This window comes from Bombina bombina, chromosome 1, assembly GCF_027579735.1.
Source record: "Bombina bombina isolate aBomBom1 chromosome 1, aBomBom1.pri, whole genome shotgun sequence".
Classification (NCBI taxonomy): Eukaryota; Metazoa; Chordata; class Amphibia; order Anura; family Bombinatoridae; genus Bombina; species Bombina bombina.
In genome coordinates, this window is record NC_069499.1 from 797,502,415 (window position 1) to 797,526,104 (window position 23,690).

The 23,690-nt window shown below is 37.9% G+C and overlaps 1 protein-coding gene across 1 annotated transcript; it reads right to left on the minus strand.

Moving 5' to 3' along the window:
• Positions 1-3,168: 3,168 nt before the first annotated feature.
• Positions 3,169-4,375, minus strand: LOC128639865 (eukaryotic translation initiation factor 5A-1-like). Its single transcript, XM_053692084.1, has one exon. The coding sequence runs from the start codon at positions 4,231-4,233 to the stop codon at positions 3,895-3,897; it is 339 nt and encodes a 112-aa protein (XP_053548059.1). The 5' UTR covers positions 4,234-4,375; the 3' UTR covers positions 3,169-3,894.
• Positions 4,376-23,690: the final 19,315 nt, after the last annotated feature.

Sequence of the window (23,690 nt, forward strand, 5' to 3'; positions counted from 1 at the left end):
TTCCTACCTTAATTCCGATTGGCTGATAGAATCCTATCAGCCAATCGGAATTCGAGGGACGCCATCTTGGATGACGTCCCTTAAAGGAACCGTCATTCGTCGGGAAGTCGTCGTCGGAAGAAGATGGGTCCGCGGTGGGGGTCTTGAAGATGGAGCCGGTCCTCATCGGATGAAGATAGAAGATGCCGCTTGGAAGAAGATGGTTGCTGGTCCGGATCTACTCTTCTTCCCGGATAGGATGAAGACTTTGGAGCCTCTTCTGGACTTCTTCAGCCGTCGGATGATGGATGTCTAGCCCCCGCTTGGGCTTAGATGAAGATATCGGAGCCAGGACGGATCGGTGATACCTGGTATGGTGAAGATAAGGTAGGAAGATCTTCAGGGGCTTAGTGTTAGGTTTATTTAAGGGGGGTTTGGGTTAGATTAGGGGTATGTGGGTGGTGGGTTGTAATGTTGGGGGGGGGTATTGTATGTGTTTTTTTACAGGAAAAAGTGCTGAATTTCTTGGGGCATGCCCCGCAAAGGGCCCTGTTCAGGGCTGGTAAGTTAAAAGAGCTTTGAACTTTAGTAATTTAGAATAGGGTAGGGCATTTTTTTATTTTGGGGGGCTTTGTTATTTTATTAGGGGGCTTAGAGTAGGTGTAATTAGTTTAAAATTCTTGTAATATTTTTCTTATGTTTGTAAATATTTTTTTATTTTTTGTAACTTAGTTCTTTTTTATTTTTTGTACTTTAGTTAGTTTATTTCATTGTATTTATTTGTAGGTGTTGTATTTAATTAATGTTTTGATAGTGTAGTGTTAGGTTTAATTGTAGGTAATTGTAGGTATTTTATTTAATTAATTTATTGATAGTGTAGTGTTAGGTTTAATTGTAACTTAGGTTAGGATTTATTTTACAGGTAATTTTGTAATTATTTTAACTATTTTAGCTATTAAATAGTTCTTAACTATTTAATAGCTATTGTACCTGGTTAAAATAAATACAAAGTTACCTGTAAAATAAATATTAATCCTAAAATAGCTATAATATAATTATAATTTATATTGTAGCTATATTAGGATTTATTTTACAGGTAAGTATTTAGCTTTAAATAGGAATAATTTATTTAATAAGAGTTAATTAATTTCGTTAGATTAAAATTATATTTAAGTTAGGGGGGTGTTAGTGTTAGGGTTAGACTTAGCTTTAGGGGTTAATACATTTATTAGAATAGCGGTGAGCTCCAGTCGGCAGATTAGGGGTAAATGTTTGAAGTTAGGTGTCGGCGATGTTAGGGAGGGCAGATTAGGGGTTAATACTATTTATTATAGGGTTAGTTAGGCGGATTAGGGGTTAATAACTTTATTATAATAGCGGTGCGGTCCGGTCGGCAGATTAGGGGTTAATAAGTGTAGGCAGGTGGAGGCGACGTTGTGGGGGGCAGATTAGGGGTTAATAAATATAATATAGGGGTCGGCGGTGTTAGGGGCAGCAGATTAGGGGTACATAGGGATAATGTAAGTAGCAGCGGTTTACGGAGCGGCAGATTAGGGGTTAAAAATAATATGCAGGGGTCAGCGATAGCGGGGGCGGCAGAATAGGGGTTAATAAGTGTAAGGTTAGGGGTGTTTAGACTCGGGGTACATATTAGGGTGTTAGGTGCAGACGTAGGAAGTGTTTCCCCATAGACAACAATGGGGCTGCGTTAGGAGCTGAACGCAGCTTTTTTGCAGGTGTTAGGTTTTTTTTCAGCTCAAACAGCCCCATTGTTTCCTATGGGGGAATCGTGCACGAGCACGTTTTTGAGGCTGGCCGCGTCCGTAAGCAACTCTGGTATCGAGAGTTGAAGTTGCGTTAAATATGCTCTACGCTCCTTTTTTGGAGCCTAACGCAGCCATTCTGTGGACTCTCAATACCAGAGTTATTTTAAAGGTGCGGCCAGAAAAAAGCCAGCGTTAGCTACGCGGGTCGTTACCGACAAAACTCTAAATCTAGCCGTAAGTAAATAAACTGCAATTGAAATTAGGAATAAAGGTTATTAAAAATAATAATAATAGAATTACAAATATGATAAAAGAAATACGTGACCTGCTGTCTTGGAAGCAGCAAAGAAAAGAGGAAGGACTTAGATTGTTCTGGACACTTTAGTACTATGCTGTATCCTGATTGGTTGTACACTGTTGCTATGTTATTTTTTCTTCTTTACAGTTTTCTTTGCTGCTGTTTTGGTTTTCAGTAAAGAATTATGCAAAATATGAAGCCTCCTGTCTTAACATAAAATTCCTTCTCAGTGAATGATCCTAAATGTGACTGGATGACATGGTGTTAAAATGCATTAAAGCTAGAACTAGCTCAAGACTGTCTTCCCTCATGAAGAGGTCATTTCAAAACCTCCCAAGTTCAGGTATTCCCATCGACAGCATTAGAAATTAAATTGTGTTTTTATTGTAGTAAAAAAAAAAAAATCTTGTCACCTGAACGGTTGTAAAAAGTATAACTTTATACAACCTGTTGTAAAGAGTTGAAGTGTCAGCAGTAGCATTTATTCAAATGAACCCTATGAAGTTAACGTTTCATTAAATTGTACAGTTGAATGACAGGATGAGGCTCAGGATTTATGACATGTAGGTTTAAAATGGTTGCTCTGACAGGTATGAAAGTCACCAGCTGTTATTCAATGTGAAGTCCTTCGAAATACAAACTCAAATGTTTACTTTGAATATGAGATCACAGGGCAAATTTAAAGATCAAGACAAGTCTAAAAAAAAAAAAAAACTTAACCCTAACCTCCATTAAACCATTTTTCCTCTTTTTCCAACTAGCATAATGCACATAGCATTAACATGCATCAAAAAAATTTTATAAAAAAAAATATATATATAATTTTGTATCGCAGAAGCCCTGGAGGTTTAAGGAAATATACTTAAGCAAATCCAAAGCAACATTCGTTTTTTGTTTTTTAACTCATACTCCATGTGTTCAGATTTTGTGCTACAGGTCCAAATGTAAGAAATAAACACACTGGAAGCACTGCAAAACGATTCCTGGGAAGGTCTTTACTTTAATATTTCAAGATAAATACTATAAAAGAAAAAGCAACTGAAGTGTATTCTTCTATTTTTTTATTTTTTTTTAAGTCTGAAGACAAAGGCCTTGAGTGAAAATCTGTAGCATTAACATGCCAGATGCCTGCTATGTAGAATCACCCAACATACTGAGTGCCTGTCCAGACTGTAGGCAGGCTTTGACACCATTTGATAAGGTTATAATATGCAAAGCCAACATTGGCATAGGAGAGAGTTCAGAGGTAATACAATTTAGTTTTGTATGGCCACCAGGACTTTAAGGTATGGGACCGGGAAGAAAGCATATCAACTGGCATTTACAAATCACTCCAGTTTCTCTACTGACCAAGATACAGGCTTGGTACTAAGAGTCTATCATGCATACATTTTAAACTTGCTATTTTAAATTAGTTTAAGCTCTTGTCTATGTATTCATAAGGTATATCAAGGTTGGTTTAGACTGTTTAGTGAAATTACCTTTTATTCTAGATGCCTTTACCTAATTTAACTAAATCTGATTTAATCTGTATGCATTATGAGCAAAACAGACCCAATAGAACATACCCACTAAAGATGCTTGATCAGTTTTATTGGACCATCAAAATGGACACCTATAGGAATGTTAAAGGCAACTACTATAGCATTCCTAATTAGTTTAAAACTGAGGTGATTTTGAAAATTGCCAGTTAATTTGCATAACAAACTTTAGAATCCAGCAGTATATGCAAACAATTAAAAAATAAATTAGGTTGTTTTGAAGGCCATAGCTTTGGTGACAATCAGAACCAAATTTAAGATCTGTGGTTTATCTTGACCATAGCAGATTGCTTGTGCCTGGGATCCCAGTTTATTTGGTCATGGCCTTGATGGCTACAGCACATTCTTCATTCATTGCATGCAAGACAGAGATCAGCATCTCTTCTCCTGCTTCAAATTTAGATTCTATTTCCTTTCCCAGGTCACCCTCTGGCAGCTTGAGATCATCACGTACATCTCCATTGTCATTCAGAAGGGACAGGTATTTATCATTAATGCAGATTAGTTGATAATAACTTCTTTTAATATTGGGGACATCCATGTTATGGGTAGAAGGACAAATATCTTCATACTTCTTCCCAGAAAAGATATCAATACCAATCATGTGAACCTTGGCATGACCATGCTTTCCAGTCTTGGAAGTTGACATTTCAACAATCTTATAGGGACGTCCTTTTAGGAACACAAACCCATTCTTGCGCAAGGCAGAGCACTACATGGGGAAAGTGGCAGATGCCCCAGCATCTCCAGTGGTGAAATCTATATCATCTCCCATGTTGCTGGGTGTCTAAGAGTACTTCCAACAAAAAATGAACGTCACTGCGCAAAACGCCAAATTATGTCTTTTTTTAATCAGACCAAACATTTAAAAAGATATCTTATGCAGAAATAACATACGGCTAGATTACGAGTCTTGCATTAGCCTTAAAAAGCAGCGTTGAGAGGTCCCAACACTGCTTTTTAACGCCCGCTGGTATTACGAGTCTGGCAGGTACAGGTGTACAGCTCACTTTTCTTCCGCGACTGGAGCTTACCGCAAATCCCCTTACGTCAATTGCATATCCTATATTTTCCATGGGATTTGCCTAATGCCAGTATTACGAGTCTTGGAAGAAGTGAGCGGTAGAGCCTCTCCTGTCAAGACTGATACCGCATTTAAAAGTCAGTAGTTAAGAGTTTTATGGGCTAACGCCGTAACATAAAACTCTTAACTAAAGTGCTACAAAGTACACTAACACCCATAAACTACCTATTAACCCCTAAACCGAGCGCCCCCCCACATCGCAAACACTTAAATAAAGTTTTTAACCCCTAATCTGCCGACCGGACATCGCCGCCACTGTAATAAATACATTAACCCCTAAACCGCCGCACTCCCTCCTCGCAAACATTAGTTAAATTTTATTAACCCCTAATCTGCCGTCCCTAACATCGCCGACACCTACCTACATTTATTAACCCCTAATCTGCCGCCCCCAACGTCGTCGCTACTATATTAAATTTATTAACCCCTAAACCTAAGTCTAACCCTAAGTCTAACCCCCCGTAACTTAAATATAATTTAAATAAAACAAAATAAAATTACTACAATTAAATAAATGAATCCTATTTAAAACTAAATACTTACCTATAAAATAAACCCTAAGCTAGCTACAATATAACTAATAGTTACATTGTATCTAGCTTAGGGTTTATTTTTATTTTACAGGCAAGTTTGTATTTATTTTAACTAGGTAGAATAGTTATTAAATAGTTATTAACTATTTACTAACTACCTAGTTAAATTAAATACAAATTGACCTGTAAAATAAAACCTAACCTAAGTTACAATTACACCTAACACTACACTATAAATAAATTAATTCCCTAAATTAAATACAATTAAATAAAATTAAATAAAATTATCTAAAGTACAAAAAAAAACACTAAATTACAGAAAATAATAAACAAATTACAAGATTTTTAAACTAATTACACCTAATCTAACCCCCTAACAAAATAAAAAAGCCCCCCCAAAATAAAAAAAAAGCCCTACCCTACACTAAATTACAAATAGCCCTTAAAAGGGCCTTTTGCGGGGCATTGCCCCAAAGTAATCAGCTCTTTTACCTGTAAAAAAAAGTACAAATGCCCCCCCCCAACATTAAAACTCACCACCCACACAACCAACCCTACTCTAATACCCACCCAATACCCCCTTAAAAAAAACCTAACACTAACCTCTTGAAGATCACCTTACCGGGAGAAGTCTTCACCGAACCGGGCCGAAGTCCTCAACGAAGCCGGCAGAAGTGGTCCTCCAGACGGGCAGAAGTGGTCCTCCAGAGGTGCAGAAGTCTTCATCCAGACGGCATCTTCTATCTTCATCCATCCAGCGCGGATCGGCTCCATCTTCTAGACATCTGACGCGGGGGGCATCCGCTTCATCCGACATCTTCTTGAACAATGACGGTTCCTTTAAGTGACGTCATCCAAGCTGTCAGCCAACAGAATGTGAGCTCAATCCTATTGGCTGATTGGATCAGCCAATAGGATTGAACTTCAATCCTATTGGCTGATTGCATCAGTCAATAGGATTTTTCCTACCTTAATTCCGATTGGCTGATGGAATTCTATCAGCCAATCGGAATTGAAGGGACGCCACCTTGGATAACGTCACTTAAAGAAACCGTCATTGTTCAAGAAGACGTCGGATGAAGAGGATGCTCCACGTCGAATGTCTAGAAGATGGAGCCGCTCCGCGCCGGATGGATGAAGATAGAAGATGCCGTCTGGATGAAGACCTGCCCATCTGGAGGACCACTTCTGCCCGTCTGGAGGACCACTTCTGACGGCTTCGTTGAGGACTTCGGCCCCGTTGGGTGAAGACTTCTCCTGGTAAGGTGATCTTCAAGGGGTTAGTGTTAGGTTTTTTTAAGGGGGTATTGGGTGGGTATTAGAGTAGGGTTGGTTGTGTGGGTGGTGGGTTTTAATGTTGGGGGGGGCATTTGTACTTTTTTTTACAGGTAAAAGAGCTGATTACTTTGGGGCAATGCCCCGCATAAGGTCCTTTTAAAGGCTATTTGTAATTTAGTGTAGGGTAGGGCTTTTTTATATTTTGGGGGGCTTTTTAATTTTGTTAGGGGGATTAGATTAGGTGTAATTAGTTTAAAATCTTGTAATTTGTTTATTATTTTCTGTAATTTAGTGTTTTGTTTTGTACTTTAGATAATTTTATTTAATTGTATTTAATTTAGGGAATTAATTTAATTATAGTGTAGTGTTAGGTGTAATTGTAACTTAGTACACTACACCAAATGAACAGTGGCACTACTCGGGCTTTTCCTTTTTCAATACGTGACTAGTAAAGGGATTAATGCAATAAATATTCCCAGTGTATTAAGGAAATGGTGCTCATGCAAAAATTCAAAATGGAAACAACAAGGAGAAATGGTCTAAAGAGATAACCATTCTCCAAAAGTATGCATCTATAGCACTCTGGGCCCTGACTATAGAGCGGGAGTTCCTAACAGGATACATAAAATATAACCTTTATTCTCTATAAAACATAAAAAACCAAAATCATTTGGTTGAATGACATACAGATTAAAATTTGCACCGGTATCTAAAATCTAAGTAATAAGATATATAGATCACAGAATAAATATATTCGGCCTATATATATTCTCAATCAAAGTGATCTAGATAATAAGTCTCATGAGGTTGCACTCAAAGTAGCCAATTGTAAGTACACTCACTTTATAGTAAAATGGTTTGTGACATAATTGAACTAAAATAAAACACATGCAGCTCAAATATGTTCAATAAGTCACCTTGATCACAAGACTCAGTCTATATAAAAATATATTGGAGCAAGTAATGCTATATAGCTAATTCAACAGGATGGATACTTATAGTGATATGGAGATATTGTGATGTCACGCTCAAATGATTACATGAGCCATTAGAGTTCTATTTATATTTACACAGTCGGTTCCAGATTCCAGGTATATATAAAAGAAAATACCTCTATGGGGTATAGAAGTAACCAGCAAATAAAGATATACTAAATAATATTGTCAGTGGTTAAAGTTACACCATCACACACTCTTGATGTTCACATCAAATGACATGAACCCAAGAGCACCTTATTAGTCAGATGATTAGGACTATACCATACCCAGTTTAAACCTACATAAGGCTTAGCCCAGTCATTATCACTAGTATCTCGTTTGATCTCTTATTTTTGCCATTATAGTTACAAGTGATCAGATACACCTGATGAAACAGTTGTTAGACCGGGAAACGCATAGTGTATTGGGTTCTAATAAACTTGATTGTTTTATTTTAACCCTTTGTCATCACAAAGTTTCTATTTTTTGCTTTTAACAAGCTTTGCCTTTTTTACACGATCATTTTCCAAGTGGCTGTGAGCTCATTGATAGAGCTAGCTGATTCTATTTTCAGCATTGGGATTTTTAAGCAAGTGTGCCGGCTCATATCTGTGAGGATAAACTCGCTGATTCCCCTACTGGATTGGGATTCTGAAGCAGGTCTTCTGGCTCAAAATTTGTGAGGATAAGCTGGCTGGACAGCTTTTAATGGTTCAGTCTGCACCTGTGGCACTTCTCAAGTGCTCATCTTCTAGTAAGTGATTTTGTATTGTGTGCGGGGGTTCACTGTTACCAACAATCTCACACTATTGTGGCGCCTCCTTTTTGTTTATCTTCCAGAATTTATGAGAGGAACACCATGAAATGTAAGTTTTCCAGACTCAATAATAAATCTTTCTAGAAACAGATTTACAAGACTGCAACATAGTATTAATCACGGAGTCAGAAAAACCTCTATGACTAAGCACTAAGCGTTCAATTTCCATACCATCAAATTCAATGATTTGAGATCCTGATGGAAAAACGGACCTTGAGATAGAAGGTCTGGCCTTAATGGAAGTGGCCAAGGTTGGCAACTGGACATCCGAGCAAGATTCGCATACCAAAAACTGTGAGGCCGTGCTGGAGCCACCAGCAGCACAAACGATTGCTCCATGATGATCTTGGAGATCACCCTCGGAAGAAGAACTAGAGGCGGGAAAATATAAGCAGGTTGATAACACCAAGGAAGTGTCAACGCATCCACTGCTTCCGCCTGAGGATCCCTGGACCTGGACAGGTACCTGGGAAGTTTCTTGTTTAGATGAGATGCCATCAGATCTATTTCTGGAAGACCCCACATCTGAACAACTTGAGAAAACACATCTGGATAGAGAGACCACTCTCCTGGATGTAAAGTCTGACAACTGAGGTAATCCGCTTCCCAATTGTCTATACCTGGGATATGAACCACAGAAATTAGACAGGAGTTGGATTCCGCCCAAACAAGTATCCAAGATACTTCTTTCATAGCTTGAAGACTGTGAATCCCACCCTGATGATTGCCATATGCCACAGTTGTGATATTGTCTGTCTGAAAACAAATGAACGGTTCTCTCTTCAATAGAGGCCAAAACTGAAGAGCCCTGAGAATCACACGGAGTTCCAAAATATTTATTGGTAATCTCGCCTCTTGAGATTTCCAAACCCCTTGTGCTGTCAGAGATCCCCAAACAGCTCCCCAACCTGAAAGACTTGCATCTGTTCTGATCACAGTCCAGGTTGGACGAACGAAAGAGGCCCCTAGAATAATACAATGGTGATCTAACCACCAAGTCAGAGATAGTCGAACATTGGGATTTAAGGATATTAATTGTGATATCCTTGTATAATCCCTGCACCATTGGTTCAGCATACAAAGCTGGAGAGGTCTCATATGAAAACGAGCAAAGGGGATCCGATGCTGCAGTCATGAGACCTAAAACTTCCATGCACATAGCTACTGAAGGGAATGACTGCAACTGAAGGTTCCGACAGGCTGCAACCAATTTCAAATGTCTCTTGTCTGTTCGAGACAGAGTCATGGACACTGAATCTATCTGGAAACCTAAAAAGGTGACCCTTGTCTGAGGAATCAAGGAACTTTTTGGTAAATTGATCCTCCAATCATGTCTTTGAAGAAACAACACTAGCTGATTCGTGTGAGATTCAGCAGAATGTAAAGACTGAGCTAGTACCAAGATATCATCCAAATAAGGAAATACCGAAATACCCCACTTTCTGATTACAGAGAGTAGGACACCGAGAACTTTTGAAAAGATTCTTGGAGATGTCACTAGGCTAAAGGAAGAGCAACAAATTGGTAATGCTTGCAAGAAAAGAGAATCTCAGGAACTGATAGTGATCTGGATGAATCGGAATATGAAGATATGCATCCTGTAAGTCTATTGTGGACATATAATGCCCTTGCTGAACAAAAGGCAGAATAGTCCTTATAGTCACCATCTTGAAAGATGGTACCCTTACATATTGATTCAAAATTTTTAGATCCAAAACTGGTCTGAAAGAATTTTCTTTCTTTGGGACAATGAATAGATTTGAATAAAACCCCAGACCCTGTTCCTGAAACGGAACTGGCATGATTACTCCTGATAACTCCAGGTCTGAAACACACTTCAGGAAAGCCTGAGCCTTTACAGGGTTTGCTGGAATGCGTGAGAGAAAAAATCTTCTCACAGGCGGTCTTAATCTGAATCCTATTCTGTACCCCTGAGAAACAATACTCTGAATCCATTGATTTTGGACCGAATTGATCCAAACATCTTTGAAAAATCTCAATCTGCCCCCTACCAGCTGAGCTGGAATGAGGGCTGCACCTTCATGCGTATTTGCGGGCTGGCTTTGATTTCTTAAATGGCTTGGATTTATTCCAATTTGAGGAAGGCTTCCAATTGGAGACAGATTCCTTGGGGGAAGGATTATATTTCTGTTCCTTATTTTGTCGAAAGGAACGAAAACGGTTAGAAGCTTTAAATTTACCCTTAGGTCTTTTATCCTGAGGCAAAAAAAAACTCCCTTCCCCCCAGTAACAGTTGAAATTATTGAATCCAACTGAGAACCAAATAACTTATTACCTTGGAAAGAAAGAGATAGCAATCTGAAGTCATGTCAGCATTCCAAGATTTAAGCCACAAAGCTCTTCTAGCTAAAATAGCTAAAGACATAGATTTAACATCAATTTTGATTATATCAAAAATGGCATCACAAATAAAATGATTAGCATGTTGAAGAAGGCGAACAATGCTAGACAAATCAGAATCTAATTCTTGTTGTGCTAAATGTTCCAACCAAAAAGTTGATGCAGCTGCAACATCAGCCAAAGAAATTGCAGGCCTGAGAAGATGACCTGAATATTAATAAGCTTTCCTTAGATAAGATTCAAGTTTCCTATCTAAAGGATCTTTAAAAGAAGTACTATCTTCCATAGGAATAGTAGTACGTTTAGCAAGAGTAGAGATAGCCCCATCAACTTTGGGGATCTTTTCCCAAAACTCTAAAGAAACTGCTGGCAAAGGATACAATTTTTTAAACCTTGAATAAGGAATAAAAGAAGTACCAGGCCTATTCCATTCCTTAGAAATCATATCAGAAATAGCATCAGGAACTGGAAAAACCTCTGGAATATCCACAGGAGGTTTACTAGTTTTAATATCTAAAGGACTAGTTTCCTCCATATCCAATGTAATCAACACTTCTTTTGACAAAGAACGAATATACTCCATTTTAAATAAATAAGAAGATTTGTCAGTGTCAATATCTGAGGCAGGATCTTCTGAATCATATAGATCCCCATCAGAGAAGGATAAATCAGCATGTTGAAATTTCATCAACTTTATGAAAAGTTTTAAAAGACCTTTTACATTTATTAGAATGCGGGATGGCAGACAAAGCCTTCTGAATAGAATCAGAAATACATTCTTTTAAATATACAGGTACATCTTGTGCATTAGATGTTGAATGAACAGCAACAGGTAATGAACTACTACTGATGGATACATTTTCTGCATGTAAAAGTTTATCATGACAACTATTACAAACCACAGCAGGAGATATAACCTCCACAAGTTTACAACAAATGCACTTAGCTTTGGTAGAACTGTTATCAGGCAGCAGGGTTCCAACAGAGACTTCTGAAACAGGATCAGATTGAGACATCTTGCAAATGTAAGAGAAAAAAACAACATATAAAGCAAAATTATCAATTTCCTTATATGGCAGTTTCAGGAATGGAAAAAAAAATGCAAACAGCATAGCCCTCTGATAGAGAAAAAAGGGGTAAGAGGCATATAGGAATGGAGTCTTAAATAATGAAAATATTTGGCGCCAAGTATGACGCACAACAAACAAAAAAATTTTGGCGCCAAAAACGTCCGGAATGACACACTCGCGTCACGGATGACGCAACCTTGTGAAGGACTCTGCGTCAACTAAGATGCCGGAAATGACGAATTTGCGTCAACAAACGTAACTTTGCGCCAAAAAAATCTCGCGCCAAGAATGACGCAATAAACTTTGGCATTTTGCGCCCTCGCGAGCCTAATTCTGCCCGCGAATTTAACCCCTTAATGACCACAATGTACCCTGTATGTCACTGGTTGTTAAGGGTTTTTTCAGGACATAATAGCACAATTCTAGCAAGAACACGCTATTAATGCACTCCCTCTAGCAGGCTTTGTGGAATAGAGCAGTCTCAACGCTGGTGGCAAGACCACGCTATAAAACAATCAAGTCCCAAAAAAAGGCCAGCGACATACAGGGTACGTCACTGGTCCTTAAGGGGTTAAAAGACAGCCAATTTGAAAAAAAGACTAAACCCCAGGTAAGATTTTTTTTTTTCTTCCTAAAAAAACATTTCCCAGATATGAAACTGACAGTCTGCAAAAGGAAATATACTGAAACTTGAATCATGGCAAATATAAGTACAAATACATATAATTAGAACTTTATATAAATACATAAAGTGCCAAACCATAGCTGAGAGTGTCTTAAGTAATAAAAACATACTTACCTGAAGACACCCATCCACATATAGCAGATACTTCTTTCAACCTCAGCTACTAAAGTCAAGGAGGCCGAATTATCAAATGTCTGTCGGACCTGATCCGACAGTGCGGATCAGGTCCGACAGACATCGCTGAATGCGGAGAGCAATACGCTCTCCGTATTCAGCATTGCAACAACGCCCCCTGCAGACTCTCGGTTGAATCGATCGGGTTGAATTGTGGTGATTCCTGTCCGCCTCATCAGAGCAGGCGGCCAGGGTTATGGAGCAGCGGTCTTTAGACTGCTGCTTCATAACTGCTGTTTCTGGAGAGTCCACTGTGCGCAACATTGTCAAGAAGTTTACAGCCCATGGCACTGTAGCGAATCTCCCTGGACATGGACGAAAGAGAATTATTCGAATGGTGGATAAAGAACCTTGATCAACACACAGACAAATTCAAGCTGTCCTTCAGGCACAGGGTACAAATGTGTCAGCTTGCACTATACGTCGCCATCTGAATGAAAAGGGACGCTATGATAGGAGACCCAGGAGGACCCCACTGTTGACACAGAAACATAAAATAGCCAGATTGGAGTTTGCCAAAACTTACCTGAGGAAGCCTAAATCATTTGGGGAGAATGTGCTGTGGACGGGCGAAACAAAAATACAGCTTTTTGTTAAAGCCCATCATTCTACTGTTTTCAGAAAAAGAAATGAGGCTTTTAAATAAAATAATACAGTCCCTACAGTCAAACATGTTAGAGGTTCACTGATGTTTTGGGGTTTCTTTGCTACTTCAGGCACTGGATGTCTTGACTGTGTGCATGACATTATGAAATCTGAAGACTAACAAAGAATTCTGTGATGCAATGTAGGGCCCAGTGTCAGAAAGTTGGGCCTCCGTCATGGGTCTTACAGCAGGACAATGACCCAAAGCACACGTCAAAAAGCACCCAGAAATGGTTTAAGACAAAGCGCTGGAGAGTACTGAACTGGCCAGCAATGAGTCCAGATCTCAATCCCATAGAGTATCTGTGGAGAAATCTCAAGTTGGGAAAAGGAACCCTTCCGATCTGAGAGACCTGGAGCAGTTGGTGAAAAAAGAGTGGTCTAAAATTCCGGTAGAGAGGTGTAAGAAACTCATTGATGGTTACAGGAAAAGATTGATTTAAGTATTTTTTTCCAAGACGTGTGCTACCAAATATTAAATTGAGGGTGCCAATAATTTTGTAACAATTTTCTGAGCGAAGTTGTGCATTATCTGACAGAAATGCAGGGGTGCCAATATTTTTGGCCATGACTGTATGTTACTATGTTGTTACACTATGCATTTAAACCCCTCTGTGATAGGTTCATCTATTGAGATCTATAGCGTGAGGCAGTGCACAGAAGCTAGTTCTGACATTGACACCTACCGCCATTAGCTCAGTTCAGGGCTTGACAGAGGTGTATATATTATGCATACATAACATATACATGAAAAGAATCACACAGTTTTATTTTGGGATGCAGGGTGTCAGCACCTCAGTGCACAGTGTTTGACCCTAAGGAATAGATGTCATCACATCATCTGGGCAATACAACTCCACAGGACTGCACCATATCCAGAGAGGGGAGTCTCCTGGCTGCCATGACTGAGTGGGTGTGTGCTGTGCTCTCTACGGTGGTCCCAATTCTCATCTGCTTGATCCCCGGTGCAGAGTAAGATGGTAGTACTGTTTGGGTGGTAGTCACAGCTACTATTCCTCGTCACTTAAACAGAAACTGAACATTTTTTTTCATTTTATTTCATGCCTCCCTAACCGTGGAACTCTGCCATTCCTGCACTTGCATTCTACTGGCTGGGTATAAGTATCTTGCCTCCCTTGCCGCTTGGGTCAAATGGCAAATGTTCAGGGTCTGGCTGAGTGATGGGGAAGTGCAGCTGTGGCTTTTACCCAAACAGTACCCCTCTAGAGTATCTGCCATCTTACTCTGCTCTGGGGATCAAGCTGATAAGCAAAGGCAAAGGGCGGCCGATGGGGGTAATTGGGGGACATCCATGGCTGGCTGCCCAAACCTGCAGACCTAAGCCATAGTAGCCCCTGGATGGAATCAATGTTTTTAATAGTGTTACACATATAGGGCTAGATTAGAAGTCGAGCTTCACTAGAAGTAATTGTTGCGTGCATATTACTAATTAAAAGCAAAAAGTTTGCGTGACCAAAACCTGGCACGTGCTAAACCAAGGACTTTGCAATATTGCAACCACATAAATACATATTTCTATATATATCTATTACTATAAATTTATAGGTATTGATATATATTTTATATTAACAATATCAGATATATATATAGAGATATATATTTAATAATAATAAAAAATCTACATGTAAAGTATGCGTAGAGAGCATGGGGCTTTGTGAATTAGGTCTAACATGGTCGGGTTACTAATCTTACATCACGTTATTTAAATATTAAATATAACAATTTTAAAAAATAATAATAATTATCTTTAAAAAGTATTTTACATACTGCAAAAATAAATATCTATATTCTATGGAATATCTAGAACTTTTTACTATATGTATAATCATTTTTTTATTATTTTTTTCAGTGATTAGAGCCAGATTACGAGTGGAACGCAAAATACTGGCGCACGTAAAGGTGCACTGGTATTACAAGTAAAGTGCATGAGAGCTCACTTCCATTGGCTTCAATGGGAGCCTCGTTCTACTGCACTATTTTCTGCCATGTAGTACTCCTGACGCTTACCTAGGTATCTCTTCAACACAGAATATCATGGGAACGAAGCAAATGTCATAATAGAAGTAAATTGGAAACTTATTTAAAATATTTTTTTTTTGGTTTGGGTTTCATATCCCTTTAATTTTTGGTCCTGTTCATCTGGTGTTGACCTCTACCTGTTTCTGACCTCCATCTGCAACACATCTCCTTTATGGTTGGTTCCAGACTTCAAACAAGGTAAAACTCTCTTTACCTTATATCAGGTCATGTGCACACTCCTGAGACTACCTCAGTATGCTTTAATGGCAAGGACATAAGCCGGATATAACCTAAGTGTGTGCAAATTAATTTCAATGTGTGAACTTTGTTGCTACAATTGACTGTCTAAGTGGTTTACTAAAACACAGTTGAGTGCTTATAACAACGGACCTTCATTGGTAGGAGTTTAAACGATTTTGGTTACTTGGTTAAAAAGAAGTGAAACTTTGATAAACAGATTTTAATATAACTGGCTATAGTTTTTACTAAGGTTATTATGTTTAACTAAATTGAAATAGTATACAAAGAACTCAATTCAGTGGTGGTTCTATGGTTTATGGTTCATGCTATATATTCTATAGAGTAACAACTGAAGTCCACAGCACCAATAATTTGAAGGAAAAAGGTTTTTCAAGATTTATAGCATTTATTTATCCTTTACAGCTTCATACAGCATAGGCACCCAGCAGCAAATGCAACGTTTCGGGCGTTAACCCTTACGCCCGAAACGTTGCATTTGCTGCTGGGTGCCTATGCTGTATGAAGCTGTAAAGGATAAATAAATGCTATAAAGCTTGAAAAACCTTTTTCCTTCAAATTATTGGTGCTGTGGACTTCGGTTGTTACTACATTACAGAGTGGCGTTTGCAGTAGCCCTCCATCACGTGCATCAGGTGTGTGCTGTCTGTCATATGTGAACTGATATATTCTATAGACAGTGATTTAATGGATGATGTAGCATTGAATGACAATTAACTTTGCTGATGAGATTTTCCTAGATAATGTATAATGCTATATGGAATGATAATGATGTCTGCACATACCTATTGGTAATATGCACTAAATTATGAAATAATATTATAGAATTATTATTTATAATATATATATATATATATATATATATATATATATATATACTGTATATATATATATATATATATATATATATATATATATATATATATTATAGCCCTTTGCAGTCAAATACATGGCCATAGACCATATACCTTTGAACCCTTATAACTTTTCTTTAGTAATATTTATATCAATATTTTTTATCAGATAATGTTTATATGAGTGTAACAGTATATTTTAATTTATTTATGTTATGCTTGGTACAACTTTAGCCCTAACCATTTACGCAAGGAGGCCTATTTATCAAGCCGTCAACTGTGCTGCATTCGCCGGCACCAATACGTTCGCCTAACATCGCGGCTGCGGATCTGAATACGGTCTCCTTATTTATCTAAAAAGCTGTCAAAAAGCTGCGCAACAAGTACGGGGTGATGAGCAGCGGACTGTTGTTAACTAACAGTCATCAATCTCGCTGCTATTCAGCCAATAGGATGAAAGCTCAATCCTATTGGATAATTGCAACAGCCAATAGGATTTTTCACCTTAATTCCTATTGGCTAATAGAATTCTATCAGCCAATCAGAATGTAAGGGACGCCATCTTGGATGACGTCATCCATCCGCGCCGGATGGATGAAGATAGAAGATGCCGTCTGGATGAAGACTTCGGCATGCTTGGATGAAGACTTCTGCCGGCTTCGCTGAGGACTGCTGCCGCTTCGTTGAGGATGGATGTCGGGTCTTCAAAAACTGTAAGTGGATCTTCGGGGTTAGTGTTAGGTTTCTTTAAGGGTTTATTGGGTGGGTTTTATTTTTAGGTTAGGGACTTTGGGCGGAAAAAGAGCTAAATGCCCTTTTAAGGGAATGCCCATACAAATGCCCTTTTCAGGGCAATGGAGAGCTTAGGTTTTTTTAGATAGGTTTTTATTTGGGGGGTTGGTTGTGTGGGTGGTGGGTTTTACTGTTGGGGGGGTGTTTGTATTTTTATTTACAGCTGATTTCTTTGGGGCAATGCCGGCAAAAGGCCCTTTTAAGGGCCATTGGTAGTTTATTGTAGGCTAGGTTTTATTTTTTATTTTGGGGGGGGGGGGGGCTTTTATATTTTCATAGGGCTATTAGATTAGGTGTAATTAGTTTAAATATTTGATCATTTATTTTTTATTTTGTGTAATTTAGTGTTTATTTTTTTGTAACTTAGTGTTTTTTATTTTGTGTAACTTAGTGTTTTTTATTTTTTGTAACTTAGTTGTTATTTTTTAACAAAGAGCTTTATTAACATCCAAAAATAAATACAGAACAAGGAAAATATAATGGGAATCTTCAGGTACATAAAAATAGTCTTTTACAATCTTCTCCCAGTGTATAGGCTTGGATGATATTATCACATGAGTGTGTAGATTCGTTGCTCCATATAAAAATTATATTCATAACTTTGGAACGGTTAAACTTAACGTTGGAACCACCATTCCTTCAAGGGGGAGGGCACCAGAGATAGGGATCAGAAGGAGGAGTAGGAGGAAAAGGAGAGAAAGGGAGACAGGGAGAGAGGGAACTCTATGTTATTGACATAAGTAAAGGAACCTGTCGTGTAGTTAGTTCTTCCCAAATAAATTTGATTTCTGCAAAAGTGCCAATCTGCTTCCTTTTATAGTAACCATATTCCTCAAGTGTTAGCATGTCTGCGACCTTGTTAATCCATTCTAGTAGTGTTGGCCTGTGCTGTGTTTTCCAGTGAAGTGCTATTAGAGATTTAGCGCTTGTAATGCCTATTTGTAATAGTCTGAGTCTCAATTTGCAAGGGAACGGGGGGAGGTCGTTTAGCAGAGCTATTCTATGTGTCAGCTCAAATTCCTCAGTCAATATCTGCCTATAGAAAATTTCTATTTCGCGCCAGAATGGCTTGATTTAATCGCATTCCCACCACATATGTAAGTATTGGCCCCTAGTAGGGCAACCTCTCCAGCAGTTACTGCCTGCCTCTGGGTAGATGGGTTGGATGCGTGAGGGGGTTAAGTACCATCTCAGCAGCACTTTAAAATTAAGTTCTATCATTTGGGGTGAGCTTGATGATTTTTTTGTGTTTTGAAAGATCTTCTTCCATTCTTCCCCACTCAGATCATGTCCCAGTTCCTCGTGCCATTTGGTCGTGTACGAGGGGAGCGTGTGTATGTGTTCTATTTGTAAAAGTTTACGTGTCAAGGACAGCGAGTGTCGTAGTGGGGTTATGCTTGTGCAAAGAGTTTTGAATGGGGTCAGTTCCCTGAGGAAGTCTTTCTGATGTGGTGAGGTATATATAAAATGATGTAATTGGGAATATTTTAGCCAGTTAGAGTATCGTCCCCCTGCTACTGCATTCAGACTTTCTCTCTCAACCAACTTCCCATGAAGCGTAAATTCTTTTAGTGGCACTGTGTATCCCCATTCAGTTAGTCTCTGTTGTCCTTTATCTAACCCTCCTATCATCTCGGCATTCAGTGGTATGGGAAAAAGGGGTGAGCAAGCCCCAGTAAGATACGTCTGGTGAAGATTAATATTATCCCATGAGTCAAAAACGTGTTTATGAATCATTAAGTTGTAACACTGTGGGGGACGTAAGGATTTCGGTACCCAGCAAAGAGCACCTACTGAAGGAACTCTAAGGATGTTAGAGTCTAGGGATACCCAGGCCTTCGAGTCACCTGCTCTATGCCAGTCTAGAATTCTTTGTAAGGCAACTGCATTATAATATACTGTTAAGTCTGGTAGCCCCAGCCCTCCATTTATTGTTGCTCTGTACATGTTGGATTTGTTAATCCTAGGTTTACCCTTTCCCCAAATAAAGGCATTTATGTGTCTCTGAAGTTGAGCTAGGTACCATTTGGAAAGAGCTATGGGAACAGCCTGGAATAGGTACAGTACCCTGGGTAGAGTGGTCATTTTAATGCATTGTGTGCGTCCCCACCAGGATATTGGTTTTAGGGACCAAGTGCGGAGGTCTTGTTGCGTTGTTAATAAAAGTTTGGTGTAATTTTCTTTAAATAGTTGTGTGTGGTTGGGTGGTAACTTAGTCATTTTTAATAGTAGATTTAAATAATTTGAGTAGGGTTAGGTTTTTAAATATATAATATCGTTAATTTAATTTGTAGTTTAATGTAATTGTAGTATAATAGTTAGGGTAGATTAATGAATAGTTTAATATAGTTTAATGTAATTTAATGTATTTTTAGTATAATAGTTAGATTAGGTTAATTAGTAGTATAATATAGTTTAATTTAATTCTACAGGTAAGTTTAAATTTATTATAAGATAGGGATGAGGTAATTATAAAGTTAGCAGGTTGTTAGGTTTAGGGGTTAATAGGTTACTTTAGTTTATGGGGATGTGGGGCTGGTGGTTTAGGGGTTAATAGTTTTAGTAAGTGGTAGTGATAGTGGGAGGCCAGAGGTTTAGGGGTTAATACATTTATTTAGTTGCGGTGGGCTCCGGTAGCAGCGGGATAGGGGTTAATAACTTTATTTAGTTGCGGCGATGTCGGGGAGCGGGGGGATAGGGGTTAATAACTTTATTAGAGTTGCGGTGGGCACCGGGAGCGGCGGGATAGGGGTAAATAACATTATTTAGGTGGCGCCGATGTCGGGGCAGCAGATTAGGGGTGTTTAGACTCAGGGCTTATGTTAGGGTATTAGGTGTAAACGTAACTTTTATTCTAGCATAGAAATCAATGGGGTATTGGGCAGCAGCGAACATGAGCTTTCGCTGCTTTCAGACTCCCATTGATTCCTATGGCATCTGCGGCCTCCAGTGTGGCGGATTGAAAACCAGGTATGCTGGACCAGAATAGTGGCGAGCGTACCGGTTAGAAGTTTGATAACTTGCAAAAGTTGTTAGATAGTGCCAAATTTGTATTCTGGACATCTGTAATGACATAAGCATCGATCTGTGTCTGACTGAGACCGGCGGATGGTATGTTACGTCACAAATTTCAACTTTTGATGGTCTGTAGTCTTTGATAAATAGGACGAATCAGGCTCGCCACAATTACGCTGCGGAATTCCAGCGTATTTGCGGTTGACAGCTTGATAAATAGGCCTCAATGTCTTCAGTCGCGCTAAGCCAATGTGCGTTAAATTAGATTGCATTAGAGCAAACGCATTTACTTTAACTTGTAAAGCACGTGCAAATTAACGTGCCCGCGATATTCTGATATTGCTCACATTCAAACTTTATCGTTCCACTTTTATTTATGCCTTATATATTTAATTCCACAACAAAACAAACTTCTATTGGTAGCTGCCTTTACTGAAACAACAAAATAAGATTCCCCCCTCTACATCTGTATATCAACAAAAAGAAGAACTTTGTTTTCTTCCAGTGTAATTCTTTAAAAAAAATTCCTACTCCACTTCCCTCTAGGGGATAGATTTAACAAGTAGCCGATGCTGCTTTCTATCCCTGATCGGAATGATTGACACCTGCGAATGTGCAGGAGGCGTCATTGGACAAGCATTTCGCTAGAAATGCTTGTGCAATGTTAATTGCCGACAGCATATGCTGTCGGCATTTAGCTATGTCGGGCGGACATCATTATCTACAGTGAATTATGTCCGCCCGGCACTTGATAAATTGGCCCCTAGGAATCCACACTCAGGACCAATGGTGAGGTTAAGTCCAAGGGTACAAGGCTAAAACCCTTACACAGTAGGCTGAATGTGACTACTAAACATTAACTCAATTGTGCCAAATGTGCCATGCATCGATATTTCTGCCAGTTACCAAACTGAGCCTTATTCTTAAGCCAAAAAAAGAACTCTACAGCATAACAGCCAATTAAGATACTCTTTTTCATAACCAAATATTGGGGTTTTATTCATGGTCTGCCAATTGGTTAATTACCCTAGGATTGCTGCTTAATCAGATGATGGACACCACCTCAAGTTTTGTGGCTAAACAAAGTAGCTGTGTTTTCCTCCCAAAATTAAAGTCTCTAGTTCATGTTGTAAAATACATAAACTTTAATATCTGTTAGAGCTTGGTAAAGAGCTAAACTATCATAATAATTTGACCTATTTTCTTTATACACATTTATAATCCAAAATATTAATCTTAAGTTTATTAATTTATTTCCCAAATTTCTTTAAATTGGTAAAAAAAAAAAAAAAAAAAAAAAGTGAATAATTGAAATTTCAAACTTTTAATAAATCTCTCTTCTACTATTTTCTTAATTTCTATTTTCAAACTAGCATTTATAATTTATATTTTCAAAATGTATCTTTCAGGTCTCTGGGGTAGTTGGCAATCGAGCATATGATTATTTAAATTATAGTCTTCTGTAGCTGGACTTATTTTGCAAATTACTTTTCCTGCAATAATCCACTTTAGGGTGCAGCTGTGTCATACAAATAACTAATTGACCATAATTACAATAATTTTTTAAGGTAGGTCACAGTTATAAATCTACAATGCTCCAGTTTGCCCCCCCAAAGGGAATAGAAGTATTTTAAAGGCATGATATATATGCTACTGATCTATGTATATTGCAGACTTTAAGGAAACAACACACAAACAGTAAATAATTAAAATAGTTCTTTTCAGTGCTGCATTGTTGAAGTCTTCAAATTTCTAATATGTTTTAAAGTGCTTGAAATTGTTTTCCACTAATTTCTTTTATATAGATATGAAATCTTTTATCAGAAACACTGTCATTCTCTTGCTGTTCTGTGATGGAGTTTGTCAAACCCCAGAATTTGGCTGTAGACCTGGGACCCCTTACCCTCAAAGGCCATTCGCCATGCCTGGGGATGTGACTATTGGAGGTCTTTTTGACATACACATTTACTATAAAACTGAAGCATTTTCCTTTTCAGACTCTCCACATCTTGAATCAAGAAAGATAAGGTTAGTTTGAAACTATGTCATTGCTTACAATTAATGATTTATGCCAATTTGCTCACGTTTAAGAAATTGTATAATGAAAGCAGTAAAATGTGTTTCATGTATACAGTATTTGCATAATAACTCCATAACAAAATGCTGATCATTGAAGTAAGAAAAACCTGAAATATGAAAAATGTTAAATTCTTAAACAATTGCTGTAATACTTTTACAGGGTATAATATTTACAAAAATTTTGTTTATTTAAAGGGATAGTTTACTCCAAAATGTTTATTGTTTAAAAAGATAGATAATCCCTTTATTACCCATTCCCCAGTTTTGCATAACCAACACAATTCTATTAATATACTTGTTCTCTCTGTGATTACCTTGTATCTAAACCTCTGCAGACTTCCCCTTTATTTCAGTTATTTTGACAGCTTGCAATTTAGCCAATGAGTGCTGACTCATTGGTAAATCCGCAGAAGTGATGTTATCTATATGGCACACACGAAATAGCGCTGTCTAGCTGTGAAAAACTGTCCAAATGCAGAATACCATTAGAACAAGGCAAATTTGATGATGAAAGTAAATTGGAAAGTTGTTTAAAATTGCATGCCCTATCTGAATCATGAAAGTTTTATTTTTACTAGACTCAGTGTATATTTTGGAGGTGACATGACATAACAGAAATATAACATAACAGAAATAACTATTAAGGTTTCATGATTTAAATAGTGTGTACAACTTACATTATGCGTACATCATTCTCACAAACACTGTTACTGCATAATGCACATAAAAGAAATAAATTGTAAAGTTTTAAAAATTGAATACAAAATATTATAACTTTAATTAGACACTAAACCCTGTAAGACTGTTACTTTAACAACCACTTTATAACTGTACTTAAAGAGACAGTTTAGTCAAAATTAAGCTTTCATGATTCAGCTATAGCATGCAATTTTAAACAACTTTCCAACTGACTTTTATCATTAAATTTGCTTTGTTCCTTTGGTGGTATTTTTGAAAAGCTAAACCTAGGTAGGCTCAAACTGATTTCTAAACCGTTGAAAACCGCCTCTTAGCTCAGAGCATTTTGAAAGTTTTTAACAGTTAGACAGTACTAGTTCATGTGTGTTATATAGATAACATAGTGCTCACTCCTGTGGAGTTATTTAGGAGTCTGCCCTGATTGGCTAAACTGCCTGTCTTTCAAAAGCACTGAGATAAGGGGCAGTCTGCAGAGGCTTAAATACAAGGTTATCACAGAGGTAAAACATAGATTAATATAACTGTGCTGGTTATGCAAAACTGGGGAATGGGTAATAAAGGGATTATCTATCTTTTTTAAACAATAACAATTCTGGTGTAGACTGTCCCTTTAACAACATTAGATAAGAATAACAGGTTTTTAGTTTTGATATATTAATAAGTGCTATCATTGTAACTAAAACTTTATAGTATTAATTTAAAAAATGTATCTGCACATAAGTCTCAGACTAATATTTGCTTTGAA